The following is a 24,565-nucleotide window of genomic DNA, read 5'->3' as shown; positions in this document are numbered from 1 at the left end:
ATCGGGGCAACGGTTCGCTGGTGGATCTACTTTTTACGGAGCCTTTTTTGCTTCTTGTTGCGTGTTGCTTCAACTGTTTGCGTTTACCCCATTAATTACTATAGTTCAATTCTTTTATCTTGGCGGCTCGCGCATGCCCGCCCAGACGTGGGAGATTGCTGCGTTGCCAGTTGCACACGACGCACGAGCCAATAGAAGCAGCGCCATAGTATAGCATAGTTCGCAAGCTTACGTGTAGGGGGGAGCGCGCAGTTCATGAAGTAAAGCCACCACGGCCGCATTAACCCTTTCCCTGCTACAAAGACGTGCTCCCTGCATTCCGCGCTGTGGGCGATTTTGTCACTGCACTGCTCGCCTGTGCAGACACATTGTGTTCCGACTGCTTTGACACTCTTTATCATTCGATTCCACAAAAACTATCTATTTGGCTCAAAAATTAGATTTTTACCTATCTTCTTGACTGATACCTCCCCCCATAAATGACTTAATTTTGTTTCGATGTTCAACGCAGTTATTATGCAGCATTAAATATAGTAAACCTTTGCATGAAATCTTGAAGAGTTTGCAGAGGTAAAAGTCCATAGAGCATACTTTCCGTATGGTCGATTTTGGTTGCCACAATGTTGAGAATGAAATGTGGACAAGATACCTATATATTTAATTTAATTTAAGTACCACATAAGTGTCGTATGTAATATTGATAAATATTCCACTTTTCGCGACTGTAACAAAAGTTTTACTTACACTGGACACGTTTGGCTTTATTTTAAAGCACTTCAATCAATCAAAAGGAAGTAGACAAAATACATTAAACAAAACTGTGGACTTACAAAAACATTAGGACTTGAATATACCGTCTGTCAGTGAAGTGCTCAGAGCTATGTCAAATATAATTTTGTGTGTGGCACACACAAACAGCATTTATTTGCTAAAACACTGATGAGCCAACACAAACGTTGAATATTGTGCTACCGCAGCACAAAACTACGAAAGGTGACTTGGCAATGGAGGACACAAAATACAGTCCTCTTATGATGCTTGAAAAGAGAGAAACGCGTCTGGTCTAAATAAGTCGCTTATTACAGTTGCAGAAGAGGGATATATTTCAATACCATTGGTAAAACTGCGACTGTGGAACAAAAACAAGAAATAGAACATGAATACCATTGTGTATGTGCCATACCTTTCACCGATGGAAGTGCTTTAAAATAAAGCCAAACGCGCCGTGTGTATATAAAACTTTTATTACAGTCGCGAAAGACGGAATATTTCTCAATATTACATACGACACCTATGTGGTACTTAAATTAAATGAGATATTGTTATACAGTAAATATTATATGAAATTTAGGTATCTTGTCCACATTTCATTCTCAATATTGTGGCAACTAAAATCGACCATACGGAAAGTATACGCTATGGACTTTTACCTCTGCAAACTCTTCAAAATTTCGTGCAATGGTTTACTACATTTAATGCTGCACATCAAAACAAAATTAAGTCATTTATGGGAGGAAGGTATGAGGCAAGAAGACGTGTAAAAATCAAATTTTTTGGCCAAATAGTTTTTGTGAAATCGAATGATAAGTGTGTCAAAGCAGTGGGAACACCATGTGTCTGCACAGGCGAGAAGTGCAGTGATGACAAAACTTGCAATAATTTTCTGCATAGTATACAGAATGTATAAAGTGCGCATCATATATCTTGGCGGCCGAGTTTAGGTTCGTTCTGCGCATCTGACGTCACAAAACACAGTCAGCCAATGAACAGAGAACGACGTTGCCAGATCTCGACAGCAGTGCAGAGCACGTGTCTGCAGCAGCGAAAAAGTTAATGAAGAGGCAAAGCACTAGAAATTTCATTCAAACGAATAAAATTCGTGAAGTAAGGCACTCCAATATTGTTTTTAAATACAGAAAATATTAAGCACCGCACAAGGTTTGAATTCATAACCTTTCACTTGACAGCCCAACACCTTAACCATTTCACTACCTCAGCTCACTGAACAGTGGAGCTCCATAAGGACTCTAACACCTCACGCAACTACTTATAAACACTGTTGGTATGACTGTGAATTACTCACGCTTCGTCGAAGTACAGTAGGAAATAAACAATTACCACTGTTCTTTATTGTGAAAAAGCAGTTCGTGAGAGTGAAACAAACACCTTTCCTTGCTATCGCCTGAATTAGGAGTCTTATTGCTTGTTTGGTTTAATTAATTAATACAATATGAAGCAATTGGTATAAAGAATGCTTTTTCCAAACTTTCTGTGAAACAAAGTCTGCTATCAAGACATTGCTTTTGTTCTATTACTTTATTTATGACTGAACGTTTCAAAAACTGAAGACACTCGTCCGTGCTCTGCACTGCTGTCGAGATCTGGCAACGTCGTTCTCTGTTCATTGGCTGACTGTGTTTTGTGACGTCAGATGCGCAGAACGAACCTAAACTCGGCCGCCAAGATATATGACGCGCACTTTATACATTCTGTATACTATACAGAAAATTATCGCAAGTCAAGTGCATTGAATCTGAGAGTTGGACGGGCTCAGAAGGTCATAGAGACTCTCTTCGGTTACAGCATAATTAGTGGAAGATACAGGAAACCGTGTTTGGGAGATGCACCTTCATAGCAACTGCTTATACTTTGGTGGGGAGGAAGCGAGGGGATCGGTTTCCTGAATCATCAACAATGATAACTTCGCACTTTTCTCTCTCTCTCTCTCTCTCTCTCTCTCTCTCTTTACTGACGCTGACGTCACTGCGAAGAACATAACCCCTTTGCAGAGGAACGCCAGAGACTTTAAATGTGTCTTCTACGGTCTCATACAAAAACGAGTCGAAAGCGTCAGTTTGTCCGGATGCGACCAGATCTCACTTACGTTTCACGGGACAGCGGGATCTACCCCACATGCAATAGTCTCAGTAAATAGCCTTGCTCAGAGTAAGTGAATAACAACTCAGTACGCAGAGCGAGTCTATAGATGGCTCCCCACTCTCTTGGAGGCGCCGGTACCACGGAAGCATGACAGCTGAAGGTCGGAAGGAAAGAGGAAGATTGCGTGACAAGTTGCATGTTGTAAGCTGTGTGGCGTTTGATGGTCCAGTGCCTCGAAAGACATCCGGGTTCCAGGCTTGGTCCGGCATACAATTTGAACTGACTACATACAGTTATTTATACCCTTCACATTATTTCTTTTTCCTTTCAGCACCCCTTTTCTTCCTGTTTTTGTTGCCGCTTTTGGAAATCCATCATCCTTGCAAAAATTCAATGAAGTTTCATTACAGTGTTGTAATCACCAGGAGATTTCGCGTTTAGCATTTATTCAGCTACTAGACTTGTAGAGAGGGGTTGTTTCTAACCCACCGTTTCTAAATCGGTTCAAGGATTTAACTGTACCATAAACATATCGTAGAACTTCGTAGCTATAGCGTGGTGAAACCTTTTCGAAGCAATAACTTTCTCCTTTGTTTACAATGAGTCATTCTGTGAGACAGAAATGTTCATTATTCAGCTCTCCGCATCCAACACATGGAAACAAGGTGTTCCAATGAAGGGCTAGGCGAATTGCTAAGAATTTTCTCAGTGTAAAAAACTAACAACCATACTGTTTATTAAGAGGTACAATAATTAACACATTTTCCTTCATGTGAAACAGAAGGATACAGTCCAGGTGACTTTGCCAATGTTTCTAGCAGATAGAGAAATTAGGGCACGTATGATTTTCTTCTGTTTCACATCCTTCGGATGGAGTAATGAGATAGGTGTTTCATACACGGTATAAGCTACATCTGTTAGTATAACTAAGTCGTCACTTGAAGTAGGCAACAATTCCAGTTGCACTACAGTTTGAAGGAAGGAATAACAGTGAAGAGAACTTACCCTTTCCCCTAATTTTGGAGAAAGTGCAGATTTCACCACGGTGAGAGCCATATCAATTATTTTTGGTGCGTTCACGATGTGTATTGATTTAACTCTTGTACAGTAGGCCGTCTGAAAAAAAAAGACTTGTTAATCACACTGAAAAAGAGAAGCTCGCTGTTATCTATAAAATAATCTGTTTCTTAAACAGAATCAAAACATTTGGCCCATTATTAATATTTGACTTGCAATGAGGTACACAGCGACAACAAACTTCTTGAATTATAATAAACTGAAGTGCTGCCAGTCGCCGCTTGTTCCCATCCAAGTGTGTTTCCATTTCCAAATGGTTACTTCAAATAAGTATCAGATGTAACATTGCTGAAATAGTCGATAAAATTCTCCTGGGCTGTCGACCGAATTGTCAATACGTAAAATTGTCCGACGCTTCGGTCACGGTTGCAAACAGCCTTCTTGAGGGCTTTGTGCTGAGCTGACAGGCAATCAGCTGAGCACAAAGCCCTGAGAAAGGCCGCTTGCAACCGTGGCCGAAACGTCGGGCTATTTTATAGATTGACAATGCGGTCAGCAGCCCAAAAGGATTTTATTGACAGTGTCAACGGCCGCGGTAGTCTACGGTTACATTGTTGAAATACGTAATGTACAACAACCAATAGGTGTTCAGTCGAAAGAATAGAGGACTTGACTAGGACAATAATCAAATGTTATGTAGGGAGCACATTATGCTCATGTGGGAGCGATCTAGATGCTTGTAAAACAATAAACTGGTAGCCAAGATCGCAGGAATTCTTTCTATTCCATGATTACCGGTTTCGGCGAAACTAAAGCCGCCATCATCGGATCTAGGGAGGACAGAAATCACTATAAAAGTGGGTACTGATTCTACTCATAGAACATGTATAGATATAAATTTAGTTACATACCTTAGGACACATACAGGTTGCAACATCAAGGCAAACAATGGTGATATTAATAGTTGCCTATAACACGCAGGCCTTACAAAATTGTCGTAAGTAATCTCTAGAATTAGGAACAAGCCCTAATCACGTAGAGCATGTTATGACGCAAGCTGTGACATTCATTGGCGCCTCTGCTGCTAGCGACATCTCTCGACGTGGCCTGTAGTGTAAGAACAGAGCCGGATTTGCGATAGTACCTAGCTTGCGCTTGTATGTAATGGAGACACTTAACATTTATAATGTCATCTCTCTTGGTCGCCTATGTGCTACCTACAATTTTGTAGGGCCTGCGTGTTATAGGCAACTATTAATATCACCATTGATTGCCTTGATGTTGTAACCTGTATGTGTCCTAAAGTATGGAACTAAATTTATACATATACAAGTTATATAAGTGGAATCCAAGCTCACTTTTATAGTGTTTTCTGTCCTCCCTAGATCCGATGATGGCGGCTTTAGTTTCGCCGAAACCGTTAATCATGGAATAAAAAGAATTCCTGCGATCTTGGCTACCAGTTTGTTTTACAATAATCAAATGGACATACTTGACTTACAATCGAAGCTTTCATCAAATCAGATCATGGTAAAAGTAAGAGGTTGACCAAATATACAATTAAATTACACAAATGTTAAGAGGAATTATAGCTGGTAGGCAGAAAATTACGATGAACATACTGTTATAAAAAAATTATTTTATATAAATCATCTTTCTATTCCTTCCATTAAACGCAAATTCTTTCTTTCTTTTTCTGAGCCTTTTCCCGCAGTTACACAGGGTCGGCCAAGGTTAAACGGATGTGGCATGTTAAGTTTAAGGGGTGGCCAGATGCCCTTATTGCCCCCACCCCATACCCCCCGGGAAGGAATGAGTGTACCGCAGCTGTCTGTGTCTAATGTAAGCCATGGAACTGTGCGAACGTGTTGCAAATGTCTGCGAGTCGTGTAACTGAGGCGGAACGTGGGGACCAGCCCGGTATTCACCTAGGGGGATGTGGAAAACCGCCTAAAAACCACATCCAGGCTGGCCGGTACGCTCTCGGCTACCCTGGCGGGTCTTCCATTAAACACCAATGGGTGTTTCATATTGTGCTTCTAACTATGCTACACCTGGCATATGTCCGAGACGCTGCCTTAAAAATGACTGCACAGTAATGGTGACTGCAAAATACGTAGGTTGGAACTTAAATAGTGGCTACATTGCTGTGGAGACACTATGCAATGGAATATACTACAGTCGCTGAGAGCACACGTTGTTGACATACCTACCTCACCTACGAGCAAATGGACTCGCCCGTCCCACGTCAACGGCGTGCGCACAATCGAGGGAAACACAGTCACTCGTGAGTGAGCGGCGTAACGTAACGGTGTTACTATGTTTTCGAAATAGGAACAAGGAAGTTGGATCAAGGTTGAATCTGCCAGAGGTCGTACACCACGACAGTGTCATCAACGTCTTCAAGAAGCGTGCATGGAATCGGCATTGCCGTACGGAATATTGGCACGTTAGATAAAAGCCTTCAACGAAGGTCGGCAAACTGTGACAGACTTGCATCGGGTAGGTCGTCCTAGCGTCTCTGAAGAAGAAGTGCATGCTGTTGCCGCGTTAGTGGACAGTGATCGACTCTATACGATTCGTGAGCTCGCCCACGAAACCGGATTAGCGCATACGACTGTGCTTCGCAGCCTGAAGGAACGCCTGGGCATGCGAAAAATTGCATCACGAGGGGTCCCGCACGAATTGACTGAAATGCAGAAATGGATGCGTTACGACGCTGCTCAGACGCACTTGGAGCTCTAGGAGCGCGAAGGAGAGGTTTTCTTACGCCGTGTCGTAACACTGGATGAGACGTGGCCACATCGTACGAGCCAAATCTGAAACGCCAATCCAACGAATGGCGTCATAGTCCCAATATGGTGAAAGGTATAGTGATCCTCATGTACGACTGTGATGGTGTTATCCTAACGCATTACGTTCCCCCGCGGCAGACCGTCAATGCACAGTATTACTGTTCGTTTTTGGAGCATCACTTGCGACCAGCTTTGCGAAAGAAGCAGCGACAATTGCGGCGCAATCCACCCTTCATTTTGCACGACAATGCGCGGGAGCATACAGCGCAACATTTGGCTGCTCTGTTCTGTCGATGGGACTGGGAAGTACTGTACCATCCACCATACTCCCCGGACTTAAGTCCTTGTGATTTTCATTTAATTCCGAAGATGAAGGAACCACTTCGTGGTATTCGCTTCAGACCTGTTCCAGAGATTCGACAGGCAGTAGACCGCTCCATTCGCAACATCAACAGAACAGGCTCTGTTAACGATATACTAGGCCTTCCACATCACTGGCAACGGGTTCTACACAGCGCTGGTGACTACTCTGAAGGACAGTAACAGGTGCAAACATGTATCTGTTTTGTATCGGTTGTGAATAAGTTGTTGCCACTATTTAAGTTCCAACTGTCGTAAATGAATATTTTAATCCAAACAACGACAGCTAGTGGGGCACATTGTCATCACTCAACAGTATTAATATGTTATATTTAGAAATAATTTATCTTTGGATATTTAATGACAGTATTTGAGTATTACCTCCGAATGTAATGTGATCCTGTGTAAGTAATACATGCCCTGTTTTTAATATGTCTTGTGCTACTTAAGGTTTCTGAAATGTTTATTTTCTTATGCTGATTAAAATTTTTTTTATATATAACTTAAGATTATTTTGATGAAGATACCGTTAGTCAGTATTGGAATTAGGGCAATGTAATAAAGTTGGTGTAAACGATTGTCTGTTTTAATCGTTCGTTAAAAAAAAAAATAAGAATTTCAGTTTTCGGACGTACCTTCATTACCTTCCCTTATAGCGCAACATACAATTTGTGGTGTCACCGCCAGACACCACACTTGCTAGGTGGTAGCTTTAAATCAGCCGCGGTCCATTAGTACATGTCGGACCGCGTGTCGCCACTGTCAGTGATCGCAGACCGAGCGCCACCACACGGCAGGTCTCGAGAGACTTACTAGCACTCGCCCCAGTTGTACGGACGACTTAGCTAGCGATGCATCACTGACGAAGCCTCGTTTATTTGCAGAGAAGACAGTTAGAATAGCCTTCAGCTAAGTCAATGGCTACGACCTAGCAAGGAGCCATAGCAATTGATAGTTATCGTATGAAGCATGTCTCATCAAGAACGATGTATACAAATGATGGATTAAAGTTAAGTATTCCAGCAGCTACGTACTTTTCTTTATAGCATTCGTTACGTATCCTGTTTCAGACCTCATGCCATCCTGCGTGAGCTTATAGCGTGCATTTCGGCTTCCTCTCATTGTGTCTAGGCTGTCTTGTCTAGACACAACACAATTTTGTTGTTGAATACATTGTATGATAGATGTGAGCACAGCACCAGGTCCCATCATCTGATGTGGGTCTCACGGGAGGCGTGCCAGAGATAAGTCCCTGCAGTCGCACTATCCTCTGTGTCCTCGGTGTCTCAGGTGGCTAGAGCGTCTCCATGTATGGAGGAGATCCTGGGTTCGAGTCCAGGTCGGGGCACACTTCTTCAACTGTCCCCGTTGACTTATATCAACGCCTGTATGAAGCTAGAGGTATTAATTTCATTGTAATTAAAGCTGAATTGACAGAAAATCGAGAAAAAGACGAAAGTAATGAGAAGTAGCAGGCATGAGAATACCGAGAAACTTAACATTAGGATCGATGATGATGATGTTTGGTTTGTGGGGCTCTCAACTGCGCGGTCATCAGCGCCCATAAGAAGTCCCAATTTTTACACAGTACAATTTTTTCACAATCCAATCCAGCCATCGCATGAATATAGTGCGGGACAATACGTTGGGAATGGCCAGGAATATGGTTTTTTTTTCCAGTGCTAGTCTGCTTCTTATGTCCTCCTCGCTCGGGCGTCCTGAGTTATTTTACTGCCTAGGTAGCAGAATTCCCTAACTTCATCAATCCTGATGTCTGCAGCTCGTGGTCTAGTGGCTAGTGTTGCTACCTCTGGATAACGAGTTCCCGGGTTCGATTCCCGTCCGGATTGGGGACTGGGTGTTTGTGTTGTCCCCATCATTTCATCATCATCATCGTCATTCATGACAGTGGCCATAGTTCAATAATTGTCACCGTGTATGAGTGTCTTGCTGCACGGTGAGCACGTCCAAGTGGAATCAGTGTGACGTTTGACCAGAAAAGTATGCGCATGAATTCTGATACAGGAGGACTGTTGCTTAGAAAATTTATGTCGATGTCTCCAGGTGCAATTACGTGTGCTTGTGCATTACATGTATGAATAATTTTCTCTTGAGCTGTTTAATGTGAACGAACATGTATTCAGGTGGTTTGCCCTCGTTTCTGTATGTGAGCAGGAATTCGGGGAATAGATTTGCGCTTACAGATACTGCCACACCTACCCCTTGCCTGTTACATCTCTGATGTCTCAGAAAAAATGCAGCCGTCAAGGTTTACAGAAGTACATACTGAGCAGCTTTAGCTGGAGTGACTTGGAAAACTTGCGATTTAGAGTACAGGTAAATTCTGTAGAGGTAAAATTACATTTTAAGTAATGTGGCCGTCAGGTTCTAGGCGCTTCAGTCTGGAACCGCGTGACCGCTACGGTCGCAGGTTCGAATCCTGCCTCGGGCATGGATGTGTGTGATGTCCTTAGTTTAGTTAGGTTTAAGTAGTTCTAAGTTCTAGTGGACTGATGACCACTGATGTTAAGTCCTATAGTGCTCAGAGCTATTCGAAAATTTGAACATTTTAAGCAAACAAATAGCATATATCGAAAATCTGCATAGCGATATGACGCACTTCGCTATCCTGTGATCTTGTTTAGAGCGCGCACTGTAATCGATTATAGTTCATTGATATGGAGTGCGCTGCTATCCTGTGATCTTGTTTAGAGCGCGCGCCATAGTGGATTATAGTTCGCTGTTCTGGTGCAGGTGGCGCTCCGGTGGTGATTTGATATTACGTCGCTGGCGTGTGTTTGCGGTGGCCGGCGGAAAGCGAGAGGGTAGTTGGTTTTCCGGGTACTGCACGGAACATGAAGTTCGCTCTGCCTGACCGGCTAGTGACTAGCGCTATGGTTGTTGTGCCTCGCAATATGAGCAGAGTGGTCTGGGGCGGAGGCGACTCGCCGCTGTGCTGGCCATGCGGTGGTGATTAATTGGAGTCGGCGTACCAGTTCTGCCTGCCTGTCTGATGTGGAGGTCCGGTGGGGTCCTGTGATACTCTGGCCCGGAGACAACTAGTTGCTGAATTTTGGAGTCGTTTGCCAGGTGTGGGCTCGGTTGGCTCTTCAGATATTCCGCTGAAAGCTCCAGCAGCGGTTTCTGAACTTCATTCTGATGTGGGACGGCGTTGTTGGAAGTTTTTGCTGTGTGTGTGTGTGTGTGTGTGTGTGTGTGTGTGGCACGTTACGATATTTGTTGGTACTAATTTATTTGCTCAACTGGAGTATCTTTTGGTTATCCCGCTGAGTGGGTCCTTGCCCACCCGGTCTGCTCAGCGTTTCCTTTGGAGGTGCCTGTTTGTTCCTTTTTGAAGGAATTCACGTAGGTGGTTCCTGTCACCTGCCTGGAGTTGCGTTCATGTATGATATATTTGGCATTTGATGTGTTACATAAAGTCTGCTTAAGAAAGCCGAGTTTGGACCGTATATGCATAGTGAATTACTGCTGCTTGGTATATGTGGTCTTCTGGGACCTGAACAACACGATCTCTTCAATTTAGTTTGTGTAACAGCATTTAGTGGTATTTTCTGTATTTTTATCTCACTGTGTTATTATTAACTTGGTGGAATAGTCACGTTTGGTGTAATTAAGACTGTGGTCTGACTATTCATGTGCGCTTGGTTTTTGTTGTTTTGTTTTACGAGGGCAGTTCAATAAGTAATGCAACACATTTTTTTCTGAAACAGGGGTTGTTTTATTCAGCATTGAAATACACCAGGTTATTCCCCAATCTTTTAGCTACACAACACTATTTTTCAACGTAATCTCCATTCAATGCTACGGCCTTACGCCACCATGAAATGAGGGCCTGTATGCCTGCACGGTACCATTCCACTGGTCGATGTCGGAGCCAACGTCGTACTGCATCAATAACTTCTTCATCATCCGCGTAGTGCCTCCCACGGATTGCGTCCTTCATTGGGCCAAACATATGGAAAGCCGACGGTGCGAGATCGGGGCTGTAGGGTGCATGAGGAAGAACAGTCCACTGAAGTTTTGTGAGCTCCTCTCGGGTGCGAAGACTTGTGTGAGGTCTTGCGTTGTCATGAAGAAGAAGAAGTTCGTTCAGATTTTTGTGCCTACGAACATGTTGAAGTCGTTTCTTCAATTTCTGAAGAGTAGCACAATACACTTCAGAGTTGATCGTTTGACCATGGGGAAGGACATCGAACAGAATAACCCCTTCAGTGTCCCAGAAGACTGTAACCATGACTTTACCGGCTGAGGGTATGGCTTTAAACTTTTTCTTGGTAGGGGAGTGGGTGTGGTGCCACTCCATTGATTGCCGCTTTGTTTCAGGTTCGAAGTGATGAACCCATGTTTCATCGCCTGTAACAATCTTTGACAAGAAATTGTCACCCTCAGCCACATGACGAGCAAGCAATTCCGCACAGATGGTTCTCCTTTGCTCTTTATGGTGTTCGGTTAGACAACGAGGGACCCAGCGGGAACAAACCTTTGAATATCCCAACTGGTGAACAATTGTGACAGCACTACCAACAGAGATGTCAAGTTGAGCACTGAGTTGTTTGATGGTGATCCGTCGATCATCTCGAACGAGTGTGTTCGCACGCTCCGCCATTGCAGGAGTCACAGCTGTGCACGGCCGGCCCGCACGCGGGAGATCAGACAGTCTTGCTTGACCTTGCGGCGATGATGACACACGCTTTGCCCAACGACTCACCGTGCTTTTGTCCACTGCCAGATCACCGTAGACATTCTGCAAGCGCCTATGAATATCTGAGATGCCCTGGTTTTCCGCCAAAAGAAACTCGATCACTGCCTGTTGTTTGCAACGCACATCCGTTACAGACGCCATTTTAACAGCTCCGTACAGAGCTGGCACCTGTCGGAAGTCAACGAAACTATACGAGACGAAGCGGGAATGTTTGAAAATATTCCACAAGAAATTTCCGGTTTTTTCAACCAAAATTGGCCGAGAAAAAAAATGTGTTGCATTACTTATTGAACTGCCCTCGTAAGAAGCGAGAATTGTTTATTAAGATCTGTGTGTGTGTGTGTTGGCTTCCGGCCCTTGTTAAGAGCGCCCGAGTTATCGGCGCCGTGGTTATCAAGTGCTGTCGAGATGTTATATTGTTATCTGATTTTTGAATTGTATGTTGTGTTGATATTATCGGTCGTGTGTTACAGATCAAGGTGCGTAAGTAATGGGCAGTTGTGGGAGGCATGTTGGGGAGCTCTCAGTGGTTTATTTTGGGGACCGTTTCTAATGGGAAGGCTCCGAAGTGTTGAGAGCTCGCTTGTCTGTGATTGCGTCGGGAGTTGCCCTTGCCCTTTGGTTGTATCAAATTATTGGTTCAAATGGCTCTGAGCACTATGGGACTTAACATCTCAGGTCATCAGTCCCCTAGAACTACTTAAACCTAACTAACTTAAGGACATCACACACATCCATGCCCGAGGCAGGATTCGAACCTGCGACCGTAGTGGTCGCGTGGTTCCAGACTGAAGCACCTAGAACCGCTCAGCCACCAGCGGCCGGCTATCAAATTATTAATTTGTTATTATATTTATTGGTTGTGTGTTACGGTTCTTTGATTCTAAAGTTTTTTTAATATAAATGATTTTAAATCTTTTAAAGCACCATTTTAATTTGTTCTTGCACAAGAAATTTCTCTTATTTTATAGTGCCAAGTTGCCGTTACTATTATTTTTTAGTTTATTACTGCTCTTAATGTTTTCCGATTTTATGGTACCAAGTGTCATTATCATTCTTAAAAGATTTTTGTAAATGATCTTAAGTTGTATTGCCAAGTTAACTTATTATTGGATTTTGTAAAAGGTTCTTTGAATTTATGGTGGCAAGCTGCCGTTGTTGTTTTTAAAGCTCACTATTTTAATCATTTGTTAAGTTCTGTAAGTTATTTGAATTTGTTGTTATTTAGAAGAGTTTAGTATTGGCAACTTAATAAATTGTGTACAGAGTCTGCTGTTTGGATATTATTGGGTGGAAATCCTTGGATAGTTGTCCTATAAGAACACACATTTCACATAGTAATGATCATGTTTGCGTCTGCGTGGTGGTTAGTGCAATGTGAATGGAGGAAGCTACAGATAGCTCTAACGACATTGCGACCACGATACGGCCCTTACCCTGTACAGAGTCTCAGCAATGCGGAGGTTGTTGAGACCTATCTTGGGCAGGTGCGCCGCCGTGACATTCTTAAAGTCGAGGACGAGGATGGCTCCGACAAAGTAGTCCAGCAGGCGTGCGATCTCCATCCACATCAGGCCCGCCCGCATCAGCTTGGGCACGTCCAGCTTCTCCGGGTCTGGATTCAGGTCCACCAGAAAGGCGACCCGGTACCCGTCCGGTGTGAGTCGTGGCATCCCCATTATTTTCCTGCGTGCAAACGGTTATCAGGTAAGTCCTCCAGTGATGTTTCTGTGCCTAAATAGACGCGAATAATGTGATAGACTAATAGCAGGCATTAGAAGTTAGGTCTGAGGCATCGACATCATGAAATTAACCTGTTCAGGTTTCTAAATGCAGAAAATACGTTTCAGCTAAAACACCACGCAAAGCAGGCAAGCACACAAACAAATAGGCACTGGAAGAATAGGCCTACTCTTGATGTATGCCACAGGAAAATCTCGAATTAAATATTTCCAAATGAAAATTATTCTCAAGCTCCATTTTATGAAGGACAGAGATAACGTATCACGTTACAAACTGGAAAAATATAATAGACGAGATTGCTGGACAAATACTGCTTTTGTTACAGTGACACATGCCTGCAAAAGGTTATGTACAATAACAATTTGCGACGAAAGTTGCAATATTTACCAATCAGAATAAAAATTTATAGGCGTACTAGCTGACAAACTGGCATTTCCTGGATCTTCATTTAGGTATTTTTTTATTAGAAACGAAAACAGAAATGAACTGTGTATGTAGTGCAATATCCCAGACAGTTTGTGTACGCTGCGAGCAGCTCCTTCCCGTGTCAACAACACGATTTTGTAAACGCCTCTACGGCAACGCCTCAGCATACCTCTATAGACTTCGACTGTTCTCGCTTGCAGCTGTCTGCGTTTCGCAACTGAAAGCTGTCGAGAGCGCTGCCTGGTGTCAGGGATTTCCGTAAGCTGACTTGACTGTAAGAGTATCTTAACAGTAAACAATAAATGTATGAAAACTTCATGCATCTTGCGCCATTTTTTTACGTCTCTCACTGTTGAGGACGTCATGCCTCTTGAACTATATGTCGTAGAATGATAAAATTTGTACAAGTACATTCAGCAGCGTGTGTGGATACTGTCTGCGAAATATGTTGCGAATAGAGTTAGTAGCAAAGAAGTAATAAATTTAAAAATGATGCATGATGAGGCCCTTTTTAAGGCATCTCAGTGTTTATGACGTCATATCTCCTGATCTGTATGTCATACAATGTTATAATTTTGTAAGTACATTCAGTGACATATAAGGATATTGTCCGCTAAACTTATTGCGAATACACTACTGGCCATTAAAATTGCTACACCAAGAAGAAATACAGATGATAAACGTGTCTTCATTGGACAAATATATTAGAACTGACATGTGATTACATTTTCGCGCAATTTGGATGCATAGATCCTGAGAAATCAGTACCCATAACAACCACCTCGGGCCGTAATAACGGCCTTGATACGCCTGGGCATTGAGTCAAACAGAGCTTGGATGGCATGTACAGGTACAGCTGCCCATGCAGCTTCAACACGATGCCACAGTTGATCAAGAGTACTGACTGGCGTATTGTCATGAGCCAGTTGCTCGGCCACCGTTGACCAGACGTTTTTAATAGGTGAGAGAACTGGAGAATGTGCTGGCCAGGGCAGCAGTCGAACATTTTCTGTATCCAGAAAGGCCCGTACAGGACCTGCCACATGCGGTCGTGCATTATCCTGCTGAAATGTAGGGATCGAATGAAGGATAGAGCCGCGGGTCGTAACACACATGAAATGTAACGTCCACTGTTAAGTGCTGTCAATGCGAACAAGAGGTGACCGATACGTGTAACCAGTGGCACCCCATACCATCACGCCGGGTGATACGCCATTATGGCGATGACAAACACGCGCTTCCAATGTGCGTTCACCGCGATGTCGCCAAACACGGATGCGACTATCATGAAGCTGTAAACAGAACCTGGATTCATCCGAAAAAATGACGTTTTGCCATTCGTGCACCCAGGTTCGTCGTTGAGTACACCATCGCAGGCGCTCCTGTCTGTGACGCAGCGTCAAAGGTAACCGCAGCCACGGTCTCCGAGCTGATAGTCCATGCTGCTGCAAACGTCGTCGAACTGTTCGTGCAGATGGTTGTTGTCTTGCAGACGTCCCCATCTGTTGACTCAGGGATCGAGACGTGGCTGCACGATCAGTTATCCGTTACAGCCATGCGGATAAGATGCCTGTCATCTCGACTGCTAGTGATACGAGGCCGTTGGGATCCAGCACGGCGTTCCGTATTACCCTCCTGAACCCACCGATTCCATATTCTGCTAACAGTCATTGGATCTCTACCAACACGAGGAGCAATGTCGCGATACGATAAACCGCAACAGGCTACAATCCGACCTTTATCAGAGTCGGAAACGTGATGGTACACGTTTCTCTTCCTCACACGAGGCATCACAACAACTTTTCACGAGGCAACGCCGGTAAGCTGCTATTTGTGTATGTCAGCACGTTGTAGGTGTCACCACCGGCGCCAACGTTGTGTGAATGCTCTGAAAAGCTAATCATTTGCATATCACAGCATCTTCTTCCTGTCGGTTAAATTTCGCGGCTGTAGCACGTCATCTTCGTGGTGTAGCAATTTTAATGGCCAGCAGTGTAGATTTTGTAGCACAGAAGTAATAAATTTAAACATCATGGGTAATGCGACAATTTTTCACTTATCTCATTGTTTATGACGTCATATCTTCCAAATTATATGATAGGTAGGTGATTCTCATCCCCGCAGCGATTGTTAAAAGACAGTAAGGGATATGTGCACCAAATTTGGTTGAAATCAGTGCAGTGGTTTAGGAGGAGATGTTGAAAACACGCACACATTTTTATAACATGCACGGATTTGCTTTAATCAACTATTAAATGGCAACATCATCTACAATATAAGTATGAAGAATACAAGTGACATGGAAATTATTTTAAAGTAATTTATTTCATAATCCGATTCTTTTTGGAAAGAGAGTGAGCTAGGAATATTGCCCCAATGAACGGTTTGGGCGTTTACGTTATTCCGAATGAAGCATAATACTTACATTACCACAAGAAACGATGACCAAAAGCGCAAAAGTTAACTTACTTTAAGTAACTGACATAATCAAAATGGCAGTTCAGTAATTAATAGCTATTCATATATAAGTTGTTAAATACGACGATGGAATGGTCTTGCAGTGATACATGTTAGAAAAATTATCTCGACCGTATTACAATAACTGAAGCAGCTCCAGTTACTGTGATCGCTTCTTAGTTTCGGTTATTGATAACTTGATACCAGTGTCTGAGTTTAATTTGTACACCACAGCACTGAAGATGACCACTAAGTGATCGAAAATCGATTCTGGTATCAATAAAACATCAATATTACAGTCAACGCTCACCTTCCTTTTAATTTAACATATATGGTCGTTGTGCACACAGCACTACATGGAGTCGCCAATCAACAACTGTTAATGTTTAACAGTTATAGTGAAGAACGATATAGCCAGTTACTTTAGCTGACCAGCACTTGATGCGCACCGTCTTTTAGCAGTGACTGTAACACTCACATACAGATGATCCAGCCCATGACGGCTTATTGCGTGACATTCAGAATGAAAATAAGTGGTCTGGAAGAATCAGTTACGATCAGTTTTCGTGTGGTTTAATACACCCTTAGCTACACAAAAACGTATCAGATACAGAGAAATTCCAAAATAATCAGGAGATACGTGTAATCTACACGTTTGGGAGAACGGAGAGTTCAGAGACAAACGTCCGAGAGAGAATTTGCTTTTATATAGATTGGTACGTTTTCTACAGGAAGCTGAGTTTCTGTTTAGAGGATACGTTGCATTAGTTGCTTTTGGAATAAATTCATTGTAAATAATATCAGCCTTCTATTGGAATTGTTGAATATGGAAACGTATTACAGGCACAGGGAATATATAATTTGGATTGCACTCGCTACTTACGTAATGAAACACGTAACACCATTTTCACTGAACAAAACAGTACCAGTAATTATTCGAAATAACGTACCACACTTCAAAGAGGTTGGCTTCACAAAAAGAAAACTCAACTTTGGTAATAACTTCCTGACAACGTGTCTATTGATTACACAACAGGTACACTAACAAAAACTTCAATGTGTAGTTGCTTCAATAGCAGTTAATTTGCCTCTCTTAGAAATGATACGTAACATACAGCTGTATCCATTAAATACTTGTTTCCATGTAACAGCTTGCAACCCATATAAGCTGCTGAATTCATTGTACCAACAGCCAACCGCCATCCACAAGATGCCTTACTTGTCTATTTCACCGTTGCAGCACTAGCCTTTTTAATTACTTGCAGAAGTTGAGCCAAAATATTCCAACACGATGATGCACAGCTACTATATAAACACCGATACCAAAAGTAGGAGTTTACACAGTTTTCTAAGGCTTACTCCGCCTGCCCACAGAACGTTCACACAGCAACTTTCCGCCAAGATTCACAAAAAAAAAGACTAATGAAAATGCGGGATTGTATCGCGTCTTTTGTCCAGCGGTAAAACCCGTAAGTGATGTGATATTTCTTTATAGTCATTACTCTCTCTTTTATTACATACATATTTTGACAACGACCTTCAATGATCTGTTTTATATACAACATAATTTAGGTGCTAAGCATCTTAATCGTTAATAGCTGTCATATAAACCAGAATTCAGAACACGGTTGATTCATTCAAATCTTTGGAGCTAAATTGTTGCACCTTGCAGTAACACATTCGTGTGTGTGATTTTTTACTTCGTTAACTCGCACTACTGCCGCTAGATGTAGTAGGCTTGCACACAACTAGTAGCCATACTGGCGTCTCCCTTACGTCAGAATGGCCCTGCTGCTGAGACATGTTGCCAATGGATAAAACGAAAATGGGTTCTGACAAATCATACCGTTTGTAATACGTATATTGTTACATACTTTACAAAATGAAACTCTCTAGTTTTCAGAATATGCACACAGTGACCAGATAAAACAGGACAGTTAATACCAGCCAGACATTTTCAGAAAGTAAGTGTACTGTGACGATAATGGGCTGTCGTTCTTTTTGTTTTTGTTTTTTGAGGGTTGGCAACACTGAATGGTAAAGGGGAGGGGGGAGCGGGAATCCCTGACCCCAGGAGAATGGCAGTATGTAAACTCACGTTGTAGTGTCCAGTTGCGTGAAAGACGCCGGTCAAAAATTCCGCCAAGAGCGACCCACTCACTATGAGCTGCTTCCTACTTGCAGAAGGAATAGCACCTACCGAAATTTTTTCGTGAATCGAAATGGTTTACGCCTAAGGTGTTATGAACAGATCCAGCGGGTTCAAATGGAGTGGGGAGTTTATTGGAGGCAGAACATATGTCCGAGACATACAGTGGAGTGGAGGACCTTCCGTTTTAGCTGAAGATTTGATGCAAAAAATCGAGGAAGCTGTTCATGAACACCGCCGAAGGACAGTGGATGAAATTTCTGCAATGTTTCCACGACTCTTCAAAACTCTCTTGTACAAGACGCTCGCACAAACGTTGGGATATCGCAAGATGGGTCCCAAAACAGCTGACAGAGCAGCACAAGAAAATTCAGGACATTACTGCCCGCATATTTCTTGAGCGACTTGAAGTACAAGGTGAGGGCTTTCTGAGCTCTAGTCTCACTGAGGATGAAACATGGGCGGCTCATTACACGCCTGCGACAAAAAGACAGTGATCACAGTGGCGTCACACCAGTTTCCGTGCCAAAAAATTCAAAACCACCATTTCAGGCAAAAAGATCCTGGGCTTAATGTTTTGGGACCACAAAGGCATTATTTTGGTCGAGTTTCTGCCTTTGGGGAGACTATCAATGCACAACGATTTGTGCGACCCTAAGGAAACTTAAATGGAGCATTCAAAACAAAATGAGGGAAATGCTGATGAGAGAAGTGTGCTCCACTTCCAAGGAATTCAAGACCACAATTTCGGGCAAATAACCATATCTTCATTGTTTTGGGACCAAAAAGGCACCATTTTTGCCTCAGGAAGAGAAATCAATGCACAACGATATTGTAAGACCCTAACAAAGCCGGCCGGGGTGGCCAAGCGGTTCTAGGCGCTACAGTCTGGAACCGCGAGATGGCTACGGTCGCAGGTTCGAATCCTGCCTCGGGCATGGATGTGTGTGTTGTCCTTAGGTTAGTTAGGTTTAAGTAGTTCTAAATTCTAGGGGACTGATGACCTCAGATGTTAAGTCCCATAGTGCTCATAGCCATTTGAACCTGAAGGCGTACATGAGTGGCATTAAATTTTCATCCAAGGAGCAGGTGCAGACAGAGAATCTGAATTGGGGGAAGAAGCTGGCAGGAGAATTCTTCGAGGACGGCACAAAATGGTTTGTATCATGGCTCATCACACGCAATGAGCGGAATGGCAATTATGTTTAAAAATAGTCAATGTTGTGGTTGGCAGGAGAGCCAACACCGTGTTAGTAGAGGAGGCCAAAAGGCACGCGTTTTAGCTCACGTAGGCGGGCATGTGGTCTGGAACAGGACAAGGAAATTAGAATTTAGAAAAACTTTAATCCATTAATGATGAACGTCGCTCTTGACGGTACATGATTCACAATATCAATAGTAACTGAATATGGCGCCTTGCTAGGTCGCAGCAAATGACGTAGCTGAAGGCTATGCTAAACCACCGTCTCGGCAAATGAGAGCGTATTTTGTCAGCGAACCATCGCTAGCAAAGTCGGTTGTACAACTGGGGCGAGTGCTAGGAAGTCTCTCTAGACCTGCCGTGTGGCGGCGCTCTGTCTGCAATCACAGATAGTGGCGACACGCGGGTCCGACGTATACTAACGGACCGCGGCCGATTTAAAGGCTACCACCTAGCAAGTGTGGTGTCTGGCGGTGACACCACAGTCAACATGTTTATCAATAGTACCCAGTAATTTCTTTTCAACTACACTTCTTTCTAAAAAAAAAAAAAAACAGTAATAATTTAGTACACTTAAATTCTGAACATGCCTCGTAGTGTAACATGTGACCTTTTCCAGCACCAGTCATTTAGATCAGCTAGGGTACTCCCTAGCACTAGTTCGCTTCTTGCCCATCTTCTTGTGACATAGACTGGTGGGGATACTCCACTATGCTTTGGATTGTACCCTTCTGTGTAATTTGATTGTATAGTCGAGACTTTCTTCTGTGTATCTTACTTCCCACATCGGTACTTCTGCTGTGTGTGTGTGTGTGTGTGTGTGTGTGTGTGTGTGTGAGCATGTATGTTCGTCGTCGGCTTGTTTTCAGGATCATCGTCGCTGCCACAATCTCCATCTCACCACTGCCCCGTCACCGCCGCTGTCGACGATGTCAACCATCAACCGTCCTCTCATCGCCGCCGCTGCTGTTACCGCCTCCATCTTCGCCGCCATCGCTGCCGCCACTTCCATCTGTTTGTCGTCTCCACCGCCTCCATCTACATGTCGTCGCGAATGCATCGTCCCGGATATCGCTGCTGCCGTCCCTGCCACATCGAAGACATTCTCATCGTCCGCAACCTCACCACAGCTCGTTACCGTCGTCTATGTAAAATCACTGAGCAGGTCTAAGGCTTCCATCGCCACTCGTTGAACAGTCTGGTGTAGCAGTAAAAGATAGAAAAAGGAAACCGAAGTTTTAAATTTCACGTATAAGAAATTGTTCACACAGGAGAACTGTGTAAGTATACCGTCGTTTGACCATCGCACTAACTCCTGTATGGACGGAGGTATGACCATATGGAAAAGGTTCCGAGACTTCGTCAATACGAGAGAGCGAGGGTTCATTGGAGGCAAGGGTATCGTCAGGAGCGTGAGACATGACCGCTACTATTTTCTATACAGGGTGGTCCATTGATCGTGACGGGGCGAAATATCAAACGAAAAAACTACAAAGAACTCGTCTAGCTTTCAGGGGAAAACCAGATGGCGCTATGGCTGGCCCGCTAGATGGCGCTGTCATAGATCAAACGGCTATCAACAGCGTTTTTAAAATAGGAAGCCCCAGTTTTTATTACATATTCGTGTAGTACGTTAAGAAATATGAATGTTGAATGTTTTAGTAGGACAACTTTTCTCGCTTTGTGATAGATGCCGCTGTAATAGTCACAAACGTATAAGTACGTGGTATCACGTAACATTCCGCCAGTGCGGACGGTATTTGCTTCGTGATACATTACCCGTGTTAAAATTGACCGTTTACCAATTGTGGAAAAGGTCGATATCGTGTTGATGTTTGGCTATTGTGATCAAAATGCCCAACGGGCGTGTGCTATGTATGCTGCTCGGTATCCTGGACGACATCATCCAAGTGTCCGGACCGTTCGCCGGATAGTTACGTTATTTAAGGAAAAAGGAAGTGTTCAGCCACATGTGAAACGTTCACCACGACCTACAACAAATGATGATGCTCAAGTAGGTGTTTTAGCTGCTGTCGCGGCTAATCCGCACATCAGTAGCGGACAAATTGCGCGAAAATCGGGAATGTCAAGAACGTGGGTGTTGAAATGCTACAACATCGATTGCACCCATACCATATTTATATGCACCAGGAATTACATGGCGACGACTTTGAACGTCGTGTACTGTTCTGCCACTGGGCACAAGAGAAATCACGGGACGATGACAGATTTTTTGCACGCGTTCTATTTAGCGACGAAGCGTCATTCACCAACAGCGGTAACGTAAACCGGCAAAATATGCACTATTGGACAACGGAATATCCACGATGGCTGCGGCAAGTGGATCATCAGCGACCTTGGCTGGTTAATGTATGGTACGGCATTATGGGAGGGAGGATAATTTGCCCCCATTTTATCGATGGCAATCTAAATGGTGCAATTTATGCTGATTTCATACGTAATGTTCTACCGATGTTACTACAAGATGTTTCACTGCATGACAGAATGGCGATGTACTTCCAACATGATGGATGTCCGGCACATAGCTCGCGTGCGGTTGAAGCGGTATTGAATAGTGTATTTCATGACAGGTGGATTGGTCGTCGAAGCACCATACCATGGCCCGCACGTTCTCCGGATCTGACGTCCCCGGATTTCTTTCCGTGGGGAAACTTGAAGGATATTTGCTATCGTGATCCACCGACAACGCCTGACAACATACGTCAGCGCATTGTCAATGCATGTGCGAACATAACGGAAGGCGAACTACTCGCTGTTGAGAGGAATGTCGTTACACGTACTGCCAAATGCATTGAGGTTGACGGACATCATTTTGAGCATTTATTGCATTAATGTGGTATTTACAGGTAATCACGCTGTAACAGCATGCGTTCTCAGAAATGGTAAGTTGACAACGGTACATGTATCACATTGGAATAACCGAAATAAAATGTTCAAACGAACCTGCATTCTGTATTTTAATTTAAAAAACCTACTTCTTACAAACTGTTCTTCTAAAATTGTGAGCCATATGTTTGTGACTATTACAGCGCCATCTATCACAAAGCAAAAAAAGTGGTCCAACTAAAACATTCATATTTCTTTACGTACTACACGAATATGTAATAAGAAATGGGAGTTCCTATTTTTAAAAAAACGCAGTTGATATCCGTTTGACCTATGGCAGCGCCATCTAGCGGGCCAGCCATAGCGCCATCTGGTTTCCCCCTTGAAGCTAGACGAGTTTCGTTCTTTCTAGTTTTTTCGTTTGACGCTTATTTCGTGAGATATTTGGCCCGGTCACGATCAATGGACCAGCATGTATACATAAAGCATCATGTGGACAGGTGGATAGCGATCTGCGATTGCTTACTGATGATGCTGCAGTGTATGGTTAGGTGTCGTCGTTGAGTGACTGCATGAGGATTCAAGATGTCTTGTGATGAATGACGGCTAATCAGAAACATAGAAAAATGTAAGTTAATGCAGACGAGTAGGAAAAACAAACTTGTAATGATCGATTGCAGCATTTGTAGTGCCCTGCCAGACACAGTCATGTCGTTTCAATATGTGGGCGTCACGTTGCAAAGTGACATGAAATGGAAAGAGCTTTTGAGGATTTCAGTGGGGAAAGCGAACGCTCGGCTTCGGTTTATTGGAAGAATTTTGGGAATGCGTGATTTATCTGTAAAGGAGACCACATATAGAACCCTAGCGCAACCTCCACTTGAGTACTGTTCGAGTTTTTGGAACCGATCCACCACACAACCAGTTGAACATCTCCTGGTTAAACTTTGAAGATACATCATCAGAAATCTCGTAAACCAAAGCCGTGCGCTGAAATCACTCACCCAGCATGTTGAGCCAGCTTAATGGCTCGAGAACGCTGTCCTACTGTCGTTCCAATAATAGTCACAGTTGGAAATGATACTTGCTCACACGTTCAAAGTCACTTCCTGCTCGTACATAAAACGGCGTGTACCGTAATAGTTGCGGAGTAACCTCTCACTACTCAGGTGCTTTTTCGGACACTCAGAGCAGTGTTCGAAGAGCGATTGTACTCCAAACGTACTACAATACTTCGGAAACGAACATTTTTGCGGTGCGTTCATTTACTTGCGCTGCCTCTACGACAGCTCACTAGCGACCTGTTACTACGCTGGTATTCTCAGCAGCCGAGTATTGTGCCCCGTTGTGGCTAAATAGCTGCCACAACAACTTTACCGACGTCCAGTTCAACCACACTATGCGGTTAGTAACTGGGGCAATCCGACCAACACCCATTTATTGGCTTCCTTGTTGAGGAACATCTATCCTCCCGCAACCATAGATGCGAGGAGTTGCTTAGGGAAAACTGCAAGCTACAGGAGAACTTGGAATTATCCATTCAAAACGACATACCAAGTCTACTATGAAATACACTCCGTTCAAGAAACCCGCCGTTAAGGCAAGGGGAACAGTTAAATGTCATTAGTGTCAACTTATTGAAAATACTGAAGGGCGTGAGTTGTTCCGAAAATATAACTGTGACACTGCTGGCAGAGAAATCGACAGGAAGCTATGAGTCAACCCGAACAGAATTCGCACTAGGCGTGGTCGATGCGCAGACTCAGTTACAAATGGGGTCCTAAAGATTCTCCTGTTAGTGACTCTGGGGCTCCGAACCCGACAATCAAGCACATCACGTACGAATGCCCTTTGTGTTCCTATCGGGACATTTGGAGCGACCTAGTGAAAGCTGACGATATAGCTCTTACATGGATTAGGAACTTAGATATTGACATTTAGTTAGTTTTACATGTAGCTTTTTCTTT

The 24,565-nt window shown here is 43.5% G+C and overlaps 1 protein-coding gene across 2 annotated transcripts in view; it reads right to left on the bottom strand.

Annotated features, from left to right (window-relative positions):
- The window catches only part of LOC124612936 (alpha-tocopherol transfer protein-like), a 156,980-nt gene that overhangs the window by 39,586 nt on the left and 92,829 nt on the right, over positions 1–24,565 (bottom strand). For both annotated transcript variants that reach the window (XM_047141433.1, XM_047141434.1), the window contains 2 exons: positions 13,212–13,461; positions 3,886–3,996 (listed from right to left, as the gene is read on the bottom strand). In XM_047141433.1, coding sequence (XP_046997389.1) covers positions 3,886–3,996; positions 13,212–13,461 — 361 coding nt within the window. The remainder of the gene's footprint in view (positions 1–3,885; positions 3,997–13,211; positions 13,462–24,565) is intronic.

Source organism: Schistocerca americana, chromosome 4, assembly GCF_021461395.2.
Source record: "Schistocerca americana isolate TAMUIC-IGC-003095 chromosome 4, iqSchAmer2.1, whole genome shotgun sequence".
Lineage (NCBI taxonomy): Eukaryota > Metazoa > Arthropoda > Insecta > Orthoptera > Acrididae > Schistocerca > Schistocerca americana.
This window is presented reverse-complemented; position numbering and strand designations above follow the sequence as displayed.